We start from the raw sequence: 24,641 nt of genomic DNA on the forward strand, positions 1-24,641 counted from the left end.
AGACTTATTTAAAAACATAATCTATATGCTTTCAAACTGCGTATGTCACAGTGAAATTGGGCCTTTCCTTCACGTTACCGTTAATACTATTAACGTTAATAGTACTAAATACTAAATACTAATTAGTACTAAATACTAATACTGTTAATACTACCCCCAATCCACCTCTGTATCTCTGTTCCTTCTGTGATAAAGCTCAGTGATGGTTCGTTTCCCAAATCTGTTCTCTTTCCATATGTAGAACCTAAGTGAGAATTTGGCTTGAAAGTTCAGCCTTGGCCACTCTTCTGGAGGCTCAAGGAAGTCCTCAAACCCAGTGACATCCCAGGCCTACAACCTCAGGATCCTCCTCAGACACCAGGATCCATGAGTTTGGTCTTACACTCCCTTAGCCTCAAGACTTCCAATCCTAGATTCCTTTGATGGCTCTTGCTGGAGAGTTTCAAAGGCCTCTGTTACTTTGACTAGAATGATAGAAGCAATTTCAGAATTATAAATTTGTCATCTGGATTTTAATTCCAGGTTTAAATTTCCCAGAATCAAGGAGACAATAGCCATACTCCAGTGAACATTCCTCTCCCATACTTTGTGGCAAAACAGCCCCAAACTTGCATTCTGGGATTATATTCTTCCCCTGAGATGCTTTTATAGCAAGATTTGTTCTGCAATCCATTCCCCATCTCTGCTGTGTCCCAGCTACTACAGCAAAGAAGTGCTTCGTCAATACCTTGCATTTAATTCATAAACAGAAAACTTTGAAGGGTCAATAGGAATATGAAAAACTTCTGAAACCCACTAGTAATTTTGATGTGTAAATTAAAGCAACACTAACCTATCACCTTAGGCATATACAATCGGCAGACATCTGAATGCTGCTAACATAAAGTGTCAATCATGATATGAGGGAAATGGGAATTTTTCTACTCAGAAGGATGATAATTATCAGTGAAATTAAGTACACATATGTCCTGTCCCCAGCACATTTCATTGCTGATGTATATCCAAGCAAAGTTCTCATGTCCATCTACAGGAAAAGTACTCATCATAGCAGTGTTTGTAGTAATGAAGAGTTGGAGGCAACCCAAGTGTCCGTCACCAGTTGGTCTAGTCAGCTAAATGGTCTTAGGTTGGTTTCTTCTAAAACTGGACCCTGAGATGTAAATTTGCGTTCAAGTAGCTTATTTGGGTGGTGATTTAAGGAAGCACCAGTGCAGGAGCGGGAAACTGAGGCAGGGGCAGTGTGAGAATAAATAAAGGATACATTATGATAGGTTGCCTCTATGGACAAAGAGAGCTTAATCCCACTGGAGAACACTGGGAGACAGTGTTGTCCATGCCTCAGAGTAATGCCATCCAAGTGGGTAGAACACAAGGGTATTTATCTTCTTGTTCCCATCATGCTGTGCTGAGTGATGGTCCGAGGTACATTAAATTGCACCCATCTAGGTCCATCTAGCCTGCTCAGGATAGGACAAGAGAAAACCTCAGGTAAAGAGTCCCAATTTTGTGCAGCATGACACCAGTTACATGAACTAGACCATTAGTATCAAAGAGAGAGCACAAGGGAACAACTGGGTCATGCAGATAGGCTTTAAAAGATAGTGTAAAGGGAAATGCATGGGAAACAGCAAAAGTTATAGACCTATACCATTAAGGTAAACTTAAAACACAAGCAGAAAACAAACCGCATTACATATGTCACACTCATACCACATATGTGGACACATTTCAGACACACTACACAGTGGCTTTGGGTGCAGTGGCAAATGGGACTGAAGATGGAGAATGGGAGAAAGAAAAATAGAAACTGAGGGGTCTCACAGAACTTGATGAAGAAAGGGTGTCAAAACCTGAGGATTTAAAACACCCCTCTTCTGCCTCCTCTACTTTTCCTGGACCCCATCAAAACCCTCACCTTCCACATTACACATAGGACATCTGGCTTTGGGCTCTGTAAAGGCAGGAACTGTGTTAAATACAATGTAATACCTACCCCTCACAGCTTTTGGCCAGGGCTCATCAGATAATACAGCTCTCCACTCTTTCAATGAATAGATTTGAATCAGAGGTGCACAAGCACAACTACATTTCCCAGAGATCTCTAGGTGATTCTAACTCAGCTTTGAGGGCGGAGCAGTTTGCAAGGCCAGGGAGGGCACTTCCTGTACTGGTGCTGGAAGTGGGAGGACAGAAGGCAGGCAGCCTGCTTCCTGGTTGAGAGTCCTAGTGGAACTCGGTAAGTGACTTGTCTGTGCTTTGAAATTGGGGCTTATTCCTACCTTAAATGTTGAGTCCAGAGGACTAGATACTACATTTGCCTGAATTTTAGGTCCCAAGGTGGTTCAGGAAGTTTGGCTAACACATACTTTACATTCTTATGCTATAACTACTATACAGCATATAAGGTCACAGGCCCTTGATTCAAACCGTCTGGGTTATGGTCAAAGCCACACCACATCTTAGCTATGAGGACTTAGGTCACTCTACATCTCTAAAAGTCAGTTTGTTCATCAGTAAAATGGAAGTAATAAGAGAACTTACTTAAAAGGATTGTGTGGATTAGAGAAGTGTGTTAAAAGACAGCTAATGTGTATAATGAGTGTTTCAGGGAGCTGAATTTCCCTCTTGGATAATTGAAGCAGTGGTGTCCACCTCCTCTGTCCCCAACTGGCTGTGTCCCAAAGGGCCCAGTTAGTCCTGCAGGCAGCAAGTCCATATTTCCTGTTTCTCCTGCATTAGCTGATCAGAAATTCTCTAATAATCTCAAATGCCCAGGGAGGCTGGGTTGCACTGTCTGCAATGTTTAAAGGAATTCCCACAAGTTTTATCGTACTGAAAAGAGGCTTAGTGGGGAGGGTGCCAGGAGCCATAACTGACAAGTATCAACTCCTTCACTGTTGGCAGATGGAGGATGCCACTCCCTGAGCACAGATGTACAGAATTCCATAGGAGAGAGGAACCTGCTGAGGCAGACAACCCCAGGAGGAAGGGGTCCAATGGGCTCTCCACCCTGGACATTGCTCCCATGTTCTGCCATGATTCTCACAACAGCATGCCCGTTGGCACTTTTTAAATAAATTGCTCTTTCCCTTCCCCAGGGCTCTCATTTCAGTTTCTCAGTCACAAAACAGCTGACCCCATCCTCTCCCAATCCAAAGGAAGTTAGCTGTCAACTATTTAGCTGCATCTTGTTCAGAGACCTATTTTTTTTTCCTTTATAGGCTTAAAAAGTTCAGAGCCAACTTTAAACATAGGCAGATTTTACCTTCAGATCTGAATTTCTGCTTCTCCTGAGGAGGGCAAAAACAAAATAAAACAAAACTCTCAGAACTTCCTGCTTCCTGGGGCTGATTCCAACTGTCTTTAGCCATACCAACTGCTTCTCTTGGGTGGGGCTTTTCAGTGCACAGTTCAAGGATGGTCTGTGGACATAGCTTGCCTGGAAACTTCTCCTTTTCCATCTGGAACATTATTGGGTTGGTCACTTGCCTCTGGGAGTGGGCTGGGTTGTAGTGTCGTTGGGGTGGGCCTCAGAGCCAAAATAAGATGGGATGGATAAGATGGGAAGGGAAAGGAAAGGAAGGGAAGGGAGGAGGAAAAGAAAAAAGCACATAGAAAGAAAAGTTATTCAGGAGGACTCCTTAAAATTATTTTATTCAACTTGGCATTTCTATTCCTAGCTACCTATCCAAAAGACTTGAGAACAGATACTGAAAAATGTACTTGAACACAAATGTTCATAGTTGTACTATTCATAATAGCTAAAAGTGGACACAACCCAAATTCTCATCGAGGAATGAAGAAGTAAACAAAAATCATCTATTTATACTATGGAATATTACTAATTCATAAAAAGGAATGAAGTGTTTTGCTTAAGCAACTCTTTGTTAGAGTTCTGGAGACTTGGAAGTACACTTCTTATTTGTACAGTTTATGTGTGTATTGACAAGGATTGACAAGGATTGACTTCCCCTTGCTGTAGGACTCTACTTCCTCAGTCCAGAGGACTGATTTCTTGGTCTATCTTTCAAGACAAAAATGAGGTAGGAAGAAAGCAAAGTGTCTTGTGACTTCTAAAGGCACAAATCTCATTCATGAAGCTTCCAACTTCAAACCCTAGTTTTCTTCCAAGGCTCCCTCTATTTCTTAATACTATCATATTGGAGAGGTGCAAACATTCAGCCCACAACAAAACTGTTGTAGTTCTTTTCCATGTAATAAGCCATGTTGTCCTGTCTACAGCTTAGTAAAGTAATATCAAACTGTCATCTTGTAATTCTAATTTATGGGAATACTCTGAGGCACAGGGTGACAAGAGGTTTTTCTGAGGTTATGTAGCTAGTAGGGGAAGAGTGAGAATTCAACTTTGATTGCACTTTGAATTTACCTGAGGAGTTTTTATTTTTATTGTTTTCTTTTTTACTGAAGTAATTGATGTCGAATTTTATATGTTTTAGGAATAAAACATAATGATCCAGTATTTATATACATTGTGAAGTTATCACCAATAACTTCACTATCCGTCACTGTAAAATCATTGCATATTATTAACCATATTCCCTACATTGTATATTGTATTCCCATGTCTTACTTATTTTATAACTGAAAGTTGGTATTTTAATCCCCTTCTCTTTAGCCCATCCCTCCACACTTCTCCTCTCTGAGAAACCAGCAGATTAGCCTTGTATCTATGAGTCTGTTTCTCTTGTTTGTTTTGTTTTATAGATTACACATATAAGTGAAAGTATACAGTAGTTGTCTTTCTCTCTCTGACTCATTTCACTTAGCATAATACCCTGTAGGTCTGTCCATGTTGTTACAAATGGCAAGATTTGTAAATGGCTTAGTGGTATTCCATTATATATACTTACCATATCTTCTTGATCCATTCCTCTATCAATGAACACTTAGATTCCTTCTATATTTTGACTATTGGAAGCAATCCTGCAATGAACTTAGGGGGTATATATTTTTTTGAATTAATGTTTCATTTTCATAAGTTAAATACCTAGAAATCAAATCGCTGGGTTGCATGGTAGTTCTATTATTAATTTTTTGAGGAACCATCATACTGTCTTCCATAGTGAATGTACCAATTTAAATTCCCACCAACAGCACACAAGGATTCTCTATTCTCCACATCCTCACATATATTTGCTATTTGTGTTTTTTTCTTTTTAAGTAAGCTCCTTGCCCAATGTGGGGCTTCAATTCATGATCCCAAGATCAAAAGTCATATGTTCTACTGACTGAGTCAGCCAGTCACCCAAACACTTGCTATTTCTTTTTTGATACTAGCCATTCCAACAGTGTGAGGTGATAGATGTATCATTGAGGTTTTGATTTCTATTTCCCTGGTGATTAGTGATGCTAAGCATCCTTTCATGTACCTGTTGGCCATCTGTATGTCTTCTTTGGAAACATGTCTTCAGGTGCTCTGCCTATTTTTTTATTTCAAGTTTTTAGTTAAACTCTAGTTAGTTAACATGGCAAATTGGTTTTAAGAATTCATTGGTTCACTACTTACCTATAACACCTAGTGCTCATCACAGCAAGCGCCATCCTTAATACCCATCACCCATTTATCCCATCCCCCTCTCATCTCTCTCCATCAGTGCTCAGTTTGTTCTCTACAGTTAATTTGCTGCCCTCTACCTCTTTTTTCCACTTCTCCTATGTTCATCTGTTTTGTTCCTTAAATTCTACATATGAGTGAAATCATGTGGTATGTGTATTTATATAACTGGTTTATTTTACTTAGCATAATACACTCTAGCTCTTCTGTCTCGTTGCAAATGGCAAGATTTAATTCTTTTTGGCGGCTGAGAAATATTCTAGTGTGTGTGTATGTGTGTGTTTGTATATGTGCCACAACTTCTGTATCCATTTATCAGTCAATGGACATTTGGGCTTTTCCATAATATACTGTTGTTGATAATGCCGCTATAAATTTTGGGGTGCATAAGCCCCTTTGAGTCAGTTATTTTATATCTTTTGGGTAAAAACTTAGTGCAATTGCTGGGTTGTAGTTCTGTTTTTTTTTTAATGTTTATTTTTGAGAGACAGAGACAGAGTGAGAGTTGGGGAGGGACAGAGAGAAAGGGAGACACAGAATCTGAAGCAGGCTCCAGGATCTTGGCTGTCAGCACAGAGCCAGACACAGGGCTCGAACTCATGAACAATGAGATCATGACCTGGGCCAAAGTTGGAAGCTTAACCAACTGAGCTACTCAGGCACCCCAAGGGTAGTTCTTTTTTTAACTTTTTTTGAGGAAAATCCATACTGTTTTCCAGAGTGGCTGCACCAGTTTTCATTCCCACCAACAGTTAAGAGTGATCCCCTTTCTCCAGAGGCAAGGGAAGCAAAAGCAAAAATCAACTACTGGGACTTCATCAAGATAAAAAGCTTCTGCACAGCAATGGAAACAATCAACAAAACTAAAGACAACCAATGGAATGAGAGAAGATATGCAAATGACATATCAGATAAAGGGTTAGTGTCCAAAATCTATAAAGAATTTATCAAACTAAACACCCCCCCCCAAATAATCGACTAAACAAATGGGAGGAAGACCCATGAATAGACACTCTTCCATACAAGACCTACAGATGGCCAACAACACATGAAAAATGCTCATCACTCATCATCAGGGAAATACAAATCAAAACCACAATGAGATATTGCTTCATACCTGTCAGAATAGGTAAAATTAAGTTGGTGAGGTCCTCTGCCTATTTTTTAACTGGATTGTTTGTTTTTCATATCTTTTGAGTTAATTTTATATTTTGTATTTTAACCCCTTATCAATTATATCTTTTGTAAGTATCTTCTCCTATTCAGTAGGTTGCATTTTAGCTTTGTTGGTAGGTTTCTTTCCTGTTGAAAGCTTTTTAGTCTGATGTAGTCCCACTTATTTATTTTTGCTTTTGTTGTCCATGCCTAAAAAGACAGATCTAAAAAAACATGTGCAAACCAATGTCTAAGAGCTGTGTATGCTTTCTTGTATCAGTTTCATAGTCTGGGGTCTCACATTTAAGTCATTTTGAGTTTATTTTTGTATGTGGTGTAAGAAGGCAGTCCAGTATCATTTTTTTTGCATGTGGTTATTTTAAACAATGTTGTTGGAAACATAAGAGTGCATATATCTTTTCAGTTAGTGTTTCTGTTTTCTTTGGGTAAATACCTAGTAGTGGAATTACTGGACCACATGGTAATTCTATTTTAAATTCTTTGAGAAACCTCAAAACCTCACTGCTTTTCACAGTGGCTTCACCAGCTTGCATTCTGACCAATGGTGCATGAGGTTTCTTTTTCCTATTTCCTTGGCAACACTTAGTCTTTCTTGTGGTTTTGATTTTAGCCATTCTAACAGGTGTGAGGTGAAATCTCATTGTTTTTATCTACATTTCCCTGATGACTAGTGATATTGAGTGTTTTCATGCATCTGTTGATGATCCTTATGTCTTCTTTGGAAAAATGTCTATTCATATTCAGGTCCTCTGGACATTTTCTAATTGGATTGTTTGTTCATTTGTTTTTGATAATGAGCTTGTGAGTTCTTTACATATTTTGTATATTAACCTCTTATCAGTTACTTATGTCCAAGACCTGACTGAATTGCCACAGGTGTATGTGTATTAATTTGGCATCCTACAACTTTACTGATTTCATTTATTACTTCTAATAGTTTTTTAGGTGGAATCTTTAGAGTTTTCTATATAAAGTATCATGTTTTCTGCAAATAGTGATAATTTTACTTGTTATTTCCACTTTGATTTTTTCTTTCTTTTCTTTTCTAATGTTGTGGCTAGAACTTCCAATACTATGTTGAATAATAGTGGCAATAGTGGGCATTCATCTTATTCTTGATCTTAGAGGAAAAACTTTCATCTTTTCACTGTTGATTATGATGTTGGCTGTTGTTTTGCATATTATAGCCTTTATTATGTTGAAGTATGTTTCTTCCATACCCACTCTGTTGAGAGGTTTTACCATAAATGATATATTGAATTTTATAAAATGCTTTTTTCTGTATCTATTAAGAATGACCATATTTTTTAACCCTTCTTTTTGCTAATATGATGTATTACTGTTGTTCATTTGTGAATGTTGTTGCATCTCTAGAATAAATCCCATTTGATCATGGTGTACGATCCTTTTAATATATTGTTGAATTTGGTTTGCTAAATTTTTTAGGATTTTTGCATTTGTGTTCATCAGGAATATTGGCCTGAAATTGTGTGTGTGTGTGTGTGTGGTGTCTTTCTGTGGTTTGGGTATGAGTGTAATATTGGCCTTCTTAAATGATTTTGGAAGCATTTCTCTTAATTATTTTGAAATATTTTCACCAGGATAGGTATTAACTCTTCTTTAAATGTTTGGTAGAATTTATCTTTTAAGACACGTGGGCTTTTGTTTGGAGTTGTTTGGTGTTTGGTTGATTTGTTTGTTTTTGTTTTTTATTATTGATTCAATTTCATTAATAGTAATGTCTATTCAGATCTTCTGTTTCTTCCTAATTCTGTCTTGGAAGATAGTTTCTAGACATTTATCCATTTCTTCCAGATTGTCCCATTTGTTGGCAGGTAATTGTTGTAATTTTTCACATAGTCTATCATTATTCTTTGTATTTCTGCATTATCAGTTATAACTTCTCTCCCATTTCTGATTTTACTTATTTGGGTCTTTCTTTTTTCTTGAGATGTCTGGCTAAAGGTTTGTCAATTTTTTTTATCTTTTCAAAGAACCAACTCTTAGTTTCACAAATCTTTGTTTATGTTTTTTTTAGTCTCTATTTATTTTTACTCTGATCTTTATTATTTCCTTCCTTGTACTAACTTTAGACTTTGTTCTTTTTCTAGTTACTTCAGGTATAAGGTTTGACTATTTCAGTATTTTTGTTTATTTCTTGGGATAGGCCCACATTGCTGTAAATTTCCCTTTTGGAACTATTTTTGCTGCATCCCAGAGGTTTTGAGCCATAGTGTTTCCATTTTCATTTGTTTTGAGTTATATTTTGATTTCCTCTGATTTCTTTGTTGACCTATTGGTTGTTTAGTATCATATTGTTTAGTCTCACGGGTATGTGCTTTTTCCAGTTTTCTCCTTGTAATTGACTTCTAATTTCAAACTGTTGTGGTCTGAAAAGAAGGTTGATATGATTTCAGTCTTCTTAAATTGTTTGTAGCCTAAAATGTAATGTATCTTTGAGAATGTTCCATGTGCACTTGAAAAAAATATGTATTCTGCTGTTTTTGATGATATGTGCTATCTATATTTTTTTATTTATTTAAATGCAAGTTAGTTAACATACAGTGAAGTCTTGGCTTCAGGAGTAGAACCCAGTGATTCATTACTTCTATATAACACCCAGTGCTCATCCCAAGTGCCCTCCTTAATGCCCATCACCCATTTAGCTCACCCTCCCACCAATCTCTCTTCCAGCAACCCTCAGTTCTCTACACTTAAGAGCCACTTATGGTTTGCTTCCCTCTCTGTTTTTTCCTTATTTTTCCTTTCCTTCCCTTTGTTCATGTGTTTTGTTTCTTAAATTCCACATGAGTGAAATCATATGATATTTCTTTCTCTGACTGAAGTATATCATGTAGCATAATATACTCTAGTTCCCTACATGTTGCAGCAAATGACAAAATTTCATTCTTTTTCATCGCCAAGTAATATTCCGTTATATATATATATATACTACATCTCTAGCCATTCATCAGTAGATGGACATTTGGGCTCTTACCCATAATTTGGCTATTATTGATAGCATTACTATAAACATTGGACTGCATGTGCCCCTTTGAATCAGCATTTTTGTATCCTTTGGATAAATACCTTGTAATGCATTTGCTGGGTCACAGGGTAGTTCTAGTTTTAATTTTTTGAGGAACTTCCACACTGTTTTCCAGAGCAGATGGGCCAGTTTACATTCCCACCAACAGTGCAAAAGAGTTCCCCTTTCTCTACATCCTCACCAACGTCTTTTGTTTCCTGAGTTAATTTTAGTCATTCTGACAGGTGTGAGGTAGTATCTCATTGTAGTTTTGATTTGTATTTCCCTGATAAGTGATGTTGAGCATTTTTCATGTGTTGTTGGCCATCTGTAGGTCTTGCATGGAAAGGTGTCTATTCATGTCTTCCTCCCATTTGTTTAGTGGATTATTTGTGTTTTTGGGTGTTTAGTTTGATAAATTCTTTATAGATATTGGGTACTAATCCTTTATCCGATATGTCATTTGCAAATATCTTCTCCCATTCCATTGGTTGTCTTTTAGTTCTGTTGATTGTTTCCTTTGTTGTGCAGGAGTTTTCATCTTGATGAGGTCTCAATAGTTCACTTTTGTGTTTTATTTCCCAGGTTCCAGAGTCATGTCTAGTGAGAAGTTGCTGAGGTTGAGGTCAAAGAGATTGCTGCATGTTTTCTCTTGTAGGATTTTGATGGTTTCCTGTCTCATATTTAGGTCTTTCATCCATTTTGAGTTCATTTTTGTGTATGATGTAAGAAAGTGGTCCAGTTTCATTTTTCTGCATGTCACTGTCCAATTTTCTCAGCTGCAAGGTTGGTTACATACTCACAAATCAGTCAATGTGATACACCAACCCTGAAACCCAGGAATAAGTGCCAGTCGATCATTCTTTAATGTACTGTTGAGTTCATTTTGCTAGTATCTTGCTGAGAATTTTTGCATCTAGTTTCAGATGCAAAAGACCAGGATGTTTGTCTGTAATTCTTTTCAGTGGAGTCCTTGTTTGGTTTTAGAATCAAGGTAATGCTGGCTTCAGAGAATGAGTTTGGAAGCTTTCCTTCTATTTCTAGCTTTTGGAACAGTTTGAGAATAGGTATTAACTTTTCTTTAAAAGTCTGGTAGAATTCCTCTGGGAAGACATCTTGCCAAGACACTTGTTTGTTGGAGAATTTTGATTCAATTTCTTTGCTGGTTAGGAGTCCATTTAAATTTTATATTTCTTCCTGTTTCAGTTTTGGTTGTTTGTGCATTTCTAGGAATTTGTCCATTTCTTCCAAATTGCCTAGTTTGTTGGCATATGATTTTTCATAGTGTTCTCTTATAATTGTATTTCTGTGGTGTTGATTGTGATCTCTCCTCTTTCATTTGTGATTTTGTCTGAGTCTTTCTCTTTTCTTTTTGATAAGTCTAGCTAGGGGATTGTCAAATTTGTCAATTCTTTCAAAGAACCAGGTCTTGGATTCATTTATTTGTTCTTTTTTTGTTGTTGTTGTTTCTATATTGTTTATTTCTGCTCAAATCTTTATTATTTCCTTTTTCTGTTGGCTTTAGGCTTTCTTTGCTGTTCCTTTTCTAGCTCTTTTAGTTGTAAGGTTAGGCTGTATATTTGGGACTTTTTTGTTGTTACTTGAGATAAACCAGAGTTCAATGTACTTTCCCCTTAGGACTGCATCCCAAAGGGTATGGACTGTCATGTTTTCCTTTTCATTTGTCTCCATGTATTTTTAAAAATTTCTTCTTTAATCTCCTGGCTAACCCATTTATTCTTTAGTAGGATGTTCTTTAATCTCCATGTATTTGAGGACTTTCCAAATTTTTTCTTGTTGTTGGCTTCAAGTTTCATAACATTGTGATATGAAAATATGCATGGTTTGATCTTGATCTTTTTATACCTGTTGAGGCCTGATTTCTGATCCTATATGTGATCTATTCTGAAGAATGTTCCAGGTGCACTCGGGAAGAATGTGTATTTTGCTGTTTTAGGATTAAATATTCTGAATATATCTGTTAAGTCCATCTCATCCAGGGTGCCATTCAAAGCCTTTGTTTCATTGTTCATTTTCTGCTTACATTATTTGTCCCTTGCTGTAATCAGCATATTACAGTCTCCTCCTGGGGCACCTGGGTGGCTCATTCAGTTGAGCATCTGATTTTGACTCAGGTCATGATCTCACAGTTCATGAGTGCAAGTTCCGCATACAGGTCTCTGCTGTCAGCACAGAGCACACTTTGGATCATCTGCCCCCTGCTCTTTCTGCCCCTTCCCCACTCATGTGTGTGTGACCACTCTCTCTCTTAAGCATAAATATTTTTGTTTTAAAAAGTCTTCTACCATTATGGTATTGTTACCAAGGAGTTTATGTTTGTTAATTGATTTTTTGTTTGGGTTTTTCCAAGTTGGGGGCATAAATATTTACAATTGTTAGATCTTCTTGATGGCTAAACCTCTAAACTGTGGTATAATGCCTTTCTTCATCTCTTGTTACTATCAGTATCTATTAAGTTTTCTGGTCTAATAGGTCATTTAAGGTGGCATTTCTTATTGATTTTCTCTCTGGATGATCTATTTATTGATGTTAGTGGAATGTTAAAATCTATTATCCTATTACTGTCAGTTTCTCACTTTCTGTATGTTAGTATTGCTTTTGTATTTAGGTGCTGCTATGTCATGTGCACCTAACAGTGTTATATATGTAAACGTTATATCCACTTGTTTTGTTGATCCCTTTATTGTTATGTAATGCCTTTTTCTGGTCTTATTACAATCTTTGCTTTAATGTCTATTTTGTCTCATATACGGATTGCTACCCCAGCTTTCTTTCTGTTTCCATTCACAAAATATCTTTTTATGTCCCATTACTTTCAGTCTTTTTGTGTGTGTTTTTTATTTTATTTTATTTTTATTTTACTTTTTTCAATATATGAAATTTATTGTCAAATTGGTTTCCATACAGCACCCAGTGCTCATCCCAAAAGGTGCCCTCCTCAATACCCATCACCCAGCCTCCCACCCTCCATCAACCCTCAGTTTGTTCTGTTGTTTTTTTTTTTAATCTTTTTTTTTTCAACGTTTATTTTTTTTTGGGACAGAGAGAGAGAGCATGAACGGGGGAGGGGCAGAGAGAGAGGGAGACACAGAATCGGAAACAGGCTCCAGGCTCCGAGCCATCAGCCCAGAGCCTGACGCGGGGCTCGAACTCCCGGACCGCGATCGGACGCTTAACTGACTGCGCCACCCAGGCGCCCCAGTTTGTTCGGTTTTTAAGAGTCTCTTATGCTTTGGCTCTCTCCACTCTAACCTCTTTTTTTTTTCCTTCCCCTCCTCCATGGGTTTCTGTTAAGTTTCTCAGGATCCACATAAGAGTGAAAACATATGGTATCTGTCTTTCTCTGTGTGGCTTATTTCACTTATCACACTCTCCAGTTCCATCCACGTTGTTATAAAGGGCCATATTTCGTTCTTTCTCATTGCCATGTAGTACTCCATTGTGTATATAAACCACAATTTCTTTATCCATTCATCAGTTGATGGACATTTAGGCTCTTTCCATAATTTGGCTATTGTGTGTGTGTTTTTTTTAAATCAAGTGAGTCTCTTGTATGCAGCATATGTCTGTGTCTTGTTATTTTTATTCATTCAGCCAATCTGTGTATTTTAATTGGAGCATTCTGTTCTTTTACATTTAAAGTAGTTATTGATAAGTATGTGCTTATAGCCTTTTTTTGTTGTTTTCTGTTTGTTTTTCTATTTCTTTGTTCTTTTATTTTCCTCTTGATATCTTTTCTAATAAGTTTGTGGCTTTGCCTAGCGTTGTTTACTTTTATTTCTTATTTCTCTTGTGTATAGACATTTGATTTGTGGTTACCTTGAGGTTTATATGTAACATCCTATGTACATAGCAGACTATTTTAAGTTGAGGGTCACTTAAGTTGAACTGCATCCTAAAAGTACACTTTTACTACCCCCCACATTTTATGTTTTTGATGTTATTTTACATGGTATTATTTTATTGTTGTTATTATTATTATTATTTAATTTTGTGATTATTTGATTTTACTAATTATTGTGACTCTGGGTGATTTTGTTACTTTTGTTTTTTAGATTATATACTAACTATATAAATGTCTGATCCACTATCTTTACTATATGTTTATCAGGGAAATTTTTTCTTTCATAATTTTCTTATTTAGATACGGCTTTTTCTTTTTTGCTTAAGGAAGTTTTCTTAACATTGCTTGCAAGGCTTGTTGGGTATTGATGAACTCCTTTAACTTTTACTTGTCTGAGTACATTCTTATCTCTCCTTCAATTCTAAGTCATAACTCTACCAGACATTTGAATATATTGGGCCGTTCTTTCTGGCCTACAAAGTTTCTACTGAAAAATAGAAAAAAAGTTTCTACTGAAAAATCTGCTAGTCTTATTGAGGTTCCCTTGTACATAACTAGCTTTTTTTTCTCTTCCTGCTTTTGAGATTTTCTCTTTAACTTCAACTGTTGACATGTTAGTTACAATGTGTCTTGGTGTGGGTCCCTTTGGTTCATCTCACTTTAGACAGTAGTTACAAACGATTCCATCTGAATCAATAATTTATTTGTGCTACTCATTGTCTTGAGTGGTAGGGAACCACCCCATGAGGTCTCTCCCTGGATAAATCTATTTAAATTTTTTGTTAAGGCTCTTGCTTGTAACTTCCTTTTAGGAGACAATAAGGGTTTCCTTAACAAAAAAAAATTAAAACCACTGATGCACATGTAAAATACAGAGATTCTAGAGACTGGAAACTAGACAGCAAATTCTACATACCAACCTTCTCTCCAGGTGTACATTCAAAATGGTAAATTGTAATTGAAGTAACATGTCACTTAAGGATAAGTCACTTAAGGATAAATCACAGCAGTCCATTCAACCACTTAATATTGATCATTCAAAAAAAAACCATCCATTTTATCTACAGAAAAAAACAAGTGTCTTTTATCTGATATTCAAGGCCCTTTAGTGTTGGCCTCTGTATATCTTACCTTCTTTCATACAGCTCTCCAAAATAACCATCAATGCGACTTAAGTCAGTTTCCCATAATCAGACACTGAGACAAGGACCCATGTGCAAGTGACATATTAAGGAAGTTCTTCTGAGAGAAACCAAGTTTCAGCTTCAGTGAGAACTATAAGTTTGTCCAGACACAAGGCAAGCACCTGGGTTTTCAAAACCTCCCACCAGTAAGTCACTGACCGAGGGCAGCCCTAGAAGCCTGTCATTTTCAGCTTTCCAGAGAGAGAGAGGCAAAGCATATCTAGAAGCCCTCAAGGAATTCTCCAAAGAAGGTCTAGGGTGCAGGTCCTTATGCATAAGAATGCAAAAGTTATACCACCTCATACCTGTCAGAATAGCTAAAATTTAAAATTCAGGAAACAGATATTGGCAAGTATGTGGAGAAAGGGAAACCTTTTTGCACTGTTGGTGGTAATGAAAACTGGTACAGCCACCATGGAAAATAGTATGGAGGTTCTTCAAAAAATTAAAAATAGAATTACCCTATGACCCAGCAATTGCACTACTAGGTATCTATCCAAAGGATACAAAAATGATTTGAAGGGACACAGGTACTCCGTTTATAGCAGTGCTATCAATAGCCCAAATGTTCATCGACTGATGAATGGATTAAAAAATGTGGTGTATATATACAATGGAATACTACTTGGTGATCACAAAGAATGAAATCTTGCCATTTGCAACAACATGGATTGAACTAGAGTGTATTATGCTAAGCAAAATAAGTCAGATAAGGAAAAATATATGATTTCACTCATGTGGAATTTAAGAAACATAACAGAAAACATAGGGGAAGAGAAGGAAAAATAAGATAAAAACAGAAAGGGAGGCAAACCGTAACAGACTCTTAAATACAAACAGGGTTACTGGAAGGCAGATGGGTGTGGGGGGTGGACTAAATGGGTGACGGGCGTTAAGGAGGGCACTTGGTGGGATGAGCAGCTGGGTGTTATACGTGAGTGATGAATCCTTGGGTTCTGCTCCTGAAACCAATACTACTAACTTGAATTTAAATACATTTAAAAAAACCCACAAAGCTAGGCCAAGCACAGCCAAATGGTAAAAGAGATCTGAGGTGATTTGAGTGGCTTACAGGCAGTATTCTCCCCACACTGTCCTTAGTTCTGAATCCTCACAAATCCCATGTGCCTGTCTAGGTACATACACTAAACATGCTCTGTTCTTCATCCCTTTGTACCTGTGTTGGAGGCCAATAGGTTTAAAGGGTTTCATTGAGTCACATTTTTTAATGTTTTTAAATTACTTCAGCTATAATTCTCATAAATTTTCTACTCTTTATTCTATAGTAAAGGGAGTCAATTCTGCGCAGCACTCCTTTATTTTGGCCTCTCTCTTCCTTATTTTTTTCTCATTTTGATTTACATCTTCACTAACCACTGTAGAGTTAATATTTTGTCAAGGTAGCTTGTCATTGTTTTATTTCTCAAGTTTTTTTTTCATGTTTGAGATTGTCTTTATATTTATGTTGCCTTCATGATTAAATTAAAAACTAACATAATCATCTGAGGGTCACACTTCCATTCAGTACTTTGTAAGCATAATTCAATTACTTCACATTTGGATACTTCTGTGAAGTATTCTGATGCCAGTCTTATTTTTCTGCCTTATAAATTGTTTGCTTTCTCTGCCTGATGCTTGAATAGTTAAATTTTGAATATTCAACAATTTAATCAGAATATATTCCAGTGCTGAATACGTTAAATCAGACTTTTCCCAAATCTTGTTTTTCTTGTGTTATAAATCTATTTTTTTTTTTGCTTCATTTCAGGAATATGTCATCTCTTTCTCTATTTGTTAAAAGTTTACTTTTGAGACAGAGAGAGAGCACAAGCAGCGGAGGGGCAAAGAGAGAGGGAGAGAGACAGAATCTCAAACAGGCTCTGTGCTTACAGCACTGGGAGATCATGACCTGAGCCAAAATTAAGGGTCGGTAACTTAACAGACTGAGCCACCCAGACGCCCCACTCTTTCTATTATGATTTTTGAGTTTTCTTCAGAAACACCAATTATCTTTACATTGAATCATCCTTGACTACTTTTTCTACTAACTTTTCCTTGTTTAATGGCTTTATCTTTTTATTAACTCATAGTAATCTGAGTATCAAGTTTTTCTTCTACTTAAGAAATTTGAAATCATGCTGTATCTATATTGTTCTTTTCTGTTTATAATTGATTATGTGTTAGCTTTGTTTTTGTTCTTCATTAGTTTCCTAAGGCCTGAAATCTTTTGTTCCATAATACTGTATTATTTTAGCACCTCATCTTTTGGCTTTATTTTATAAGTCCATTTTAAATGTTCTATTATTCCAAGTACTTGTGAAAAAAATATTTCCATTGTTCAGTTTATATTTTTCTTGAGTTGGTGGTCTTTCTTTGTATTTTACATAGTATGTCCTTTCTTCTTATCCCAATCTCAGTATATTTGCATTCTGCTTTTTTATTATATTCATGTATGTGAGGCTCTGGCTCCCCCTTGGTTTCTTTTTTTTTTTAAGTTTATTTATTTAGAGATGGAGTGTGGGGGGGGGGAAGGCAGAGAGAAAGAGAGCGAGAGAGGGAGAGAGAATCTCAAGCAGGCTCTACACTGTCAGTGTCTAGCCCAATGCAGGTCTCAAACACATGAACCATGAGATCATGACCTGAGCTGAAATCAAGAGTCAGACATTTAACCAACTGATCCATCCAGGCTCCCCTCCTTCTTTGTTTCTTTAATATGACTGGGGAGATGTCTGGTTGGGGTGGGACTTGACTCTTCAATCTTTTCAGTGGAAATGAATTATGACAGAAGATAGTTGGGTTCCAATCTTCTGTATATAAGCAGTTCTTTTCTGGTGACACCATACATTAAAAACATTACCTTATTTTTCTGTGCCAGTATCCCCAAATATACTTTACACCTAAAGGAAGACCAGGTACTACCATTACATACTGGTGTTTCTGTGTTTGGTAAATCTTGTAGTAATCAGGGGCATGAAACATGTTTTACTCTTCCTTGCTGATCCCATGACAATCATCTTGTTGCTTCTGAGCCTCCTCTGGCTTCCACAATGTCCATGACTAGAATTCCATCAGTGCTGCTGTCATTTCCTGTGGCTATACTTTCTACAGTCTCCTACATAATTCAGATATTCACTTTTTAGTCCTTTCTTTTCTGTTTTGCATTTTTAGGGATTTTTAAAAAATAATTCACTGTCCACCAAACTACTTTTTTGTTTGCAAGGGAAATCACAATATATATTTTACTATCTTATCTATTATTTCTAGAGTTAAGGCCAGAAATAAGAAATTTCTAAGTATTCTGAATGGAAACTAAAAATCATTCTCTTTCTAATTTGCCTAAGATATTAAGTACCTTTATGAAACTTCTCAGCACTCTATAAGTATGTTCATTTTGTCTTCTTTGAGTTTTACATTTATCTTTAAGCTGGAAGCAAAGGGTATATCACTTTACAGAGATGCTACAAATCAACTTATAAAGCTAATAGCGTTTCCAATGCGATATTTCCCTTCCAACTACTTTTTACTTTCCCAGTAGAAATATTCACTATTTCCCAGTGAAATGCTTTCCCAGCATTTTGCTTTGAATCACTTTAGTTACACACAATTTCTTATGTTTAGTCACAAAATACTCAAGTATTTTTTTAGTTACAACATGTTTGCATTGAGACTCCTAATAGAAACTAATTTTTTTTAGTGGACATACAGTTACTAAATTCTAATTTAAAATTCTATCTTAAGGGCGCCTGAGTGGCTCAGTCGTTAAGCATCAGACTTCAGCTCTGGTCATGATCTCACAGTTGATGAGTCCGATTGAGCTCAAGCCCTGATTGAGGTGAACACAAGCCCCATTTCAGGTAGAATGCAACCCATGCTTCAGGTAAAAGATAAGCCCCACTTTGTATGAACCCTGCTTCTCTCTCTCTCTTTCTCTCTGCCCCTTTTGGGACTCTCTCTCTCTCTGCCTCTTACTTTCATCCTCTCTCTCTCTCTCAAAAAAATTATATCTTAAAAAGAGTATAAAGAGAAAGAGGGGAAAAAGGAAAACAAAACACTTGAAAACAAACTATGACAATTCAAAAATTATATAAAATAATTTCCTAGAAGTAATAATGGTCGGACCAAGAATCAAATGGCCAATCTATAAACTACTTGATTCCCTTTCAATTAACCTTCACCTCTGTTCCTTATATATACATTTAGATTATTGGTTAGGTGCCAGAGAGGGTATGAGGTGGTCTGGCTAAATACCAGTTGTTCTTCTGTGCCTACATGGTAGAGTATTACAGCTTGTTGGGAAAAGATGCTTTTGAGATGACAAGAAATGTAATGGATCTAATAGATTTAAATAAAACAATATTTCAGATATCAAGAACAGAGAAAGGGAGTGCTAGCTGAGTCAAAAACAAGAGAAATAAAAGAATCTGAAAGAAATGATATGAGGAGAGAAAAGAGAAATACTAAACTTATGACTATTAAACTTAAAGCCTTTGTACCATGACATCTCAGGTTGTGCCACATTGCAAAAAGGGTTTGCCTTGATATCTGTATAAAATTATTGCAATTTGAGTCTCAGTAGTTTAAAACTATTGACTAATTTCTTTTAAGATAAAGCATATCTAAACCCTATATCCTTTGTTCCACATTACCTGTCCTTACTCAACACTGCTTCTGGATATAGAAATAAGGAAAGGTTTGGGATGGTCTGGCTAAATTACAGTTGTTCTCTGTTTCTGAGTGATAGTTTTAGAGCTTTTGTACATGTTGATAAAAGATACCAATGCAAATTAAGATGAGAAGAAATGAAATTATTTGGAGAAAATAAAGTTGCAGACACCAAGAATGCAGAAATTTGAAACAATAACAAAATGGAAAAAAGAGCTGAAGAAAGAGAAAAAATACAAAAGAAATGACAATAAGGACAATAGAAACATATAGCTTATCACCACTAGCTTAGGGACAGGGCCTTTTGTTTCATGTCACTTCAGGCCATGTTATATTAACAATGGTAAGGCACCACTGTTACAAGTAGTGTCTTACATGGGATTGGGGCTCTTCACTAGCAGGGGACAGAAAACTTTTCTACATGAGATTTAACAAAATAAGGGCTTTTTTTTTTTTAGCTCACCTTAACGGAAAGTCAAGAGATAATTTAAGATTTTATTCATGTCTTTCTTGTCTTTTCTCCTGCTTTTCTTTTCTCAACTCCATAAATTCTTTGTTGATATTATTTTTCAGCAAGTTTTCCTTGTAGCTTTGAGAAAATATCCTACCAGTGTTTAGCCCTGCAGGAGAATATATCTGCTTAGGTTTCAGAAAAATTCCTTCAGTAGAGTCTCACTGACCCGACTTGGATAACATGCCATCCATGAGCAAAGCACTGGTCTAGAGCCTTTGTACTTTAAATTGGTCTTTCTTAGGTTAAATGTTCAGCTGAATATGTACAACTTATTCTTCATAAAATAGCCAGAAATATCAAAATGATTATGGTATACTTTGCTGAACTGAAACCTTCCCCTACTGTCCTTCTCACAGTGATTTTGCACTTCAGACTAAAGGCCAAAAGGCTGATATGGTTTATAGACCTATGTCACTTGTCTGATCTCATTTCAATCCACATTCCCTTTCACTCTGCTTCAATCACTAGCTTTCTACATGTTCTCTGAACATTCTAGGCAAGTGTACTTTTTTTGCTGTTTCTTCTGCCTAAGTGGTCCACACAATGTGGACATGGTTCATTTTCTCACATCCTTAAGATCACAATGAAACTTTCTTTGATGACTTTATTTGAAATTAAAGTTCTCTCAGTGAACAATGTGTATTCTTTCTTTGCTTTAGTTTTCCACAAAGCACTTATCATAATCTAAGAAACTGAATATTTTATTGGTTTATTTAATTTACTATTTATGTCAGCCCAATCCCTACTAAAATGTAAGATTTCTGTGGGCAAGCAAGCAGCAGATCAGTAGCAAATACATAGTAGGTATTCAGAAACTATATTAAATGAATTAATAAATCAGTGCACAAATGAATGTAAATCTTTGAGTGGGAAACTTTGACTATGGTTTTATCTAAAGGGGAAAGTGAGTGGGTCAGGCACCATGAACAAAATGGACTTCTTTAATAATTCTCCTGTTTATATTAGGAATTATTTGTAAATCCTGTTTTGATACTGATTCAAACCTTGCTTTGTTCATCATGAAGAAAACCACATGTAAGCTGTTTATAATTTCGCTCCTCACTTATTCTGAATTTCCAATTTTTCATGTTCAAAATGTGAATGAAATGATAGTTTTCCTACAGGGTTACTAAGTCTACTAGGTGAATTTGTATTCATCAAAGTATTTTATACAATAAAAGCACTAAAGACTTATGATTATGGATCTTTATAACCACTGATTGTATTTACATATTAAAAATATGTTATAATTAAACTAATAAAAGAAATTCAAATGGAAAAGAAATATATTTGTTTCTATTTTGTCTTTCCCTTAGGGGATCATGGACATTGAAGCATATTTTGAAAGAATTGGTTATAAGAATTCTAGGAACAAATTGGACTTGGAAACATTAACTGACATTCTTCAGCACCAGATCCGAGCCATTCCCTTTGAGAACCTTAACATCCATTGTGGGGAAACCATGGAATTGGGCTTGAAGGCCATTTTTGAGCAAGTTGTGTGGAGGAACCGTGGTGGATGGTGTCTCCAGGTCAATCATCTTCTGTACTGGGTTCTGACCACAATTGGTTATGAGACCACAATGTTGGGGGGTTATGTGTACAGTACTGCAGCCAACAAATATAGTAATGCTATGATTCATCTCCTGCTGAAGGTGACTACTGAGGGTAAGAATTACATAGTGGATGCTGGATTTGGACGTTCTTACCAGATGTGGCAGCCTCTGGAGTTAATTTCTGGAAAGGATCAGCCTCAAGTGCCTTGCATCTTCCGCTTGACAGAAGAGAGAGGAATCTGGTACCTGGACCAAATCAGAAGACAGCAGTACATTGCAAATGAAGAATTTCTTAATTCTGATCTCCTGGAAAAAAATAAATACCGAAAAATATACTCCTTTACTCTTGAACCTCGAACAATTGAAGATTTTGAGTCTGTGAATACATACCTTCAGACATCTCCAACATCTGTGTTTACAAGCAAGTCATTCTGTTCCTTGCAGACATCTGAAGGGGTTCACTGTTTAGTGGGCTGCACCCTTACCTATAGGAAATTCAATTATAAGGACAATATGGATTTGGTAGAGTTTAAGGTCCTGAATGAAGAAGAAGTAGAACAAAAGCTGAAAAATACATTTAATATTTCCTTAGAGAGAAAGTTTGTGCCCAAATATGGTGATCAATTTTTTACCATTTAGAGTAAGGAGTAAAAATAGTCTTCAGTATTACTTAATGTACTGAAACTTTTTGTTATAAAAAATATTAAACATATATTAGAGAAAATAAACTAATGTTTATGTATTTATCACTGAATTTATCAACTATCAATTACCATATTTCCTCAATTGTTTGCACATTATATTAAAGAAAATTTCACTCTTAAAAATATCAGGATTTATAGTTTGATAACATTTTAAAGAAATATAATCAGAAACTTTTCAAAATTAATAAGTATTTTAAGGATGGCCTATGGTTTTCTTGGGTGAATGTAGTGATTTGTGCTAGGAAATCTTCCATATTGGTTTGTGAAAATGAATGAAAGAAACTTCATTTAAAATAGAGTTGGGAGGCCAGAATGGGGAGCTCATACGTCCTACCACTTTTCATCAATTGCAGACCCCAACAAGATGTGTATCTTGCATTCTCAATAAGAAGCTTACTTTACTCCAAAAGTAAGAATTTTTCCTTGCCCTTCAACAAGATCAGCCAATGATAACACAATTCAGCCAATGAGAAGTTGTCACTACCTTAGGCTCTTGCTTTCCTCCGATGCTTTCCTTTCATTCAGGCACCCCCAATTGCATTTTTATACACTAACAGAATATCTGAAAAAGAAATTCACAATAGCATGAAAACAATAAAACACTTAGGAATAAATTTAGCCACAAGAGTGAAAGATCTATACACTCAAAAACTATAAGACAGTGATGAAATAAAGACACACATGAAAAAATAAAGAAGACACAAATTAAAAAAAAGATAAACCACGTTATGGATCACAAGTATTAACATTGTTAAAATATTCATCCTGCTCAAGGTTATCCATAGAGGCAATGCAATCACTATCAAAATTTTAGTGACATTTTATACAAAAATGGAACAATCCTAAAAAGTGTATGGAACCACAAAAGACCTTGAGTAGCCGAATCAATCTTGGGAAAGAACAGAGGTAAAAAAATACTCTCTCTCTCTCTTTCAAAAATAAATGAATATTAAATGTTAAAATATTCACACTGTTCAAGGTTATCCATAGAGGCAATGCAATCACTATCAAAATTTCAGTGACATTTTACACAAAAATGGAGCAATCCTAAAAAGTGTATGGAGCCATAAAAGACTTTGAGTAGCCAAAGCAATCTTGGGAAAGAAGAACAATGGTAAAAAAAATACCCTCTCTCTCTCTTTCAAAAATAAATGAATATTAAAAAATTTTTTTTAAAGGATGAAATCTCAGTTATATTCTGAAGATTGTACAACATGGTGACCTTTAAGAATGTGTATTGTATTTTAAGTTGCTATGAGTAGAGATAATATTCTCACCATAACAACAACATAACAATACCAACAACAAAATGGTGATTATGTGAGGCAAAGGATGTGTTATCTAATCTTATTGTTAAAACATTTCACAATATATATGTTTATGAAACCATTACATTGTATGACTTAAACTTACACAATATGTCAATTATGCCTCAACAAAACTGGGGAAAAAAAGATGCAAGATGGCTAATACATCTCTACTCATCATGGTTGCATTCTAGGAAGGGAGAGAGCAGACATAGAAGAAAGGTCTTCAGGGGAGGCTGGGTGACTCTAAGCAACTGACTTCAGCTCAGTTCATGATCTCACAGGTTGTGAGTTTGAGCCCCACGTGGGTCTCTGTGCTGACAGCTTAGAGCCTAGAGCCTGTCTCAGATTCTGTGTATCCCTCTCTCTCTACCCCTCACCCCACTCTCACTCTCTCTCTCTCAAAAACAAATAAGCTTTAAAAAAGAAAAGAAAAAAATGTTTTCTTATATAAATGGGACTAAAGAAACTTCCAAGAAGCCCCGGCCTTTTATGAGCTGACAGAGAAGCAATAAGGACCTGGTATTAGGTGGTAGTAGGGTATAACAAAGAGGAATGTGACAGAGATGAAAGAGGTAAAGACTTTTTTAATGTGTGAGATAAGGACAAAAAAATCATGCAAGAACTCTGGGGTTTATAATGTATTACCACCTTGCAATGGGGCCCTGTGAGGTGGGGGAGGTGAGATGAGAATGTGAATGAAGAACATCTTGCCAGGAAAGGGGCCACATTTAGTTTTGGGCAGGGAGGAAAAAAGCAGTGGAATAAAAACAAAGGTAATTCAAACAGGATAATTAGTTCCAAAGTCATAGAGTTGGCTTGTAAACCATAAGCAGGTTGTCCTAACACAATGTTTCACTGAGAACAGAGGAACTGAAAAGATGAAATCCACTAAAAAGGAACCAGCATATAGGGTGCCTGGGTGGCTTAGTCAGTTGGGCACCCAACTTCGGCTCAGGTCATAATCTCACAGTTCATGAGTTTGAGCCCTGCATTGGGCTCTGTGCTGACAGCTCAGAGCCTAGAGTCTGCTTCAGATTCTGTGTCTCACTCTCTATCTGCCCCTTCCC

General features: G+C 36.3%; 1 protein-coding gene across 3 annotated transcripts; it reads left to right on the top strand.

The window, feature by feature from the left end:
* The first annotated feature begins 2,158 nt into the window (after window positions 1-2,158).
* Window positions 2,159-22,299, top strand: LOC125163242 (arylamine N-acetyltransferase 1). 3 transcript variants are annotated; one of them, XM_047854729.1, is made up of 3 exons: window positions 2,159-2,236; window positions 21,321-21,536; window positions 21,660-22,299. In XM_047854729.1, exons 2-3 carry the CDS (start codon window positions 21,327-21,329, stop codon window positions 22,197-22,199), a joined length of 750 nt encoding a protein of 249 aa, XP_047710685.1. In that variant the 5' UTR covers window positions 2,159-2,236; window positions 21,321-21,326; the 3' UTR covers window positions 22,200-22,299. The 3 variants fall into 3 exon arrangements, with proteins under 3 accessions (XP_047710685.1, XP_047710683.1, XP_047710684.1); XM_047854727.1 differs by having other exon boundaries at window positions 21,321-22,296; XM_047854728.1 differs by lacking the exon at window positions 2,159-2,236 and adding an exon at window positions 6,440-6,493 and having other exon boundaries at window positions 21,321-22,297.
* The last annotated feature ends 2,342 nt before the right edge of the window (window positions 22,300-24,641 follow it).

This window comes from Prionailurus viverrinus, chromosome B1 (assembly GCF_022837055.1).
Source record: "Prionailurus viverrinus isolate Anna chromosome B1, UM_Priviv_1.0, whole genome shotgun sequence".
In the NCBI taxonomy this organism is placed as follows: Eukaryota; Metazoa; Chordata; class Mammalia; order Carnivora; family Felidae; genus Prionailurus; species Prionailurus viverrinus.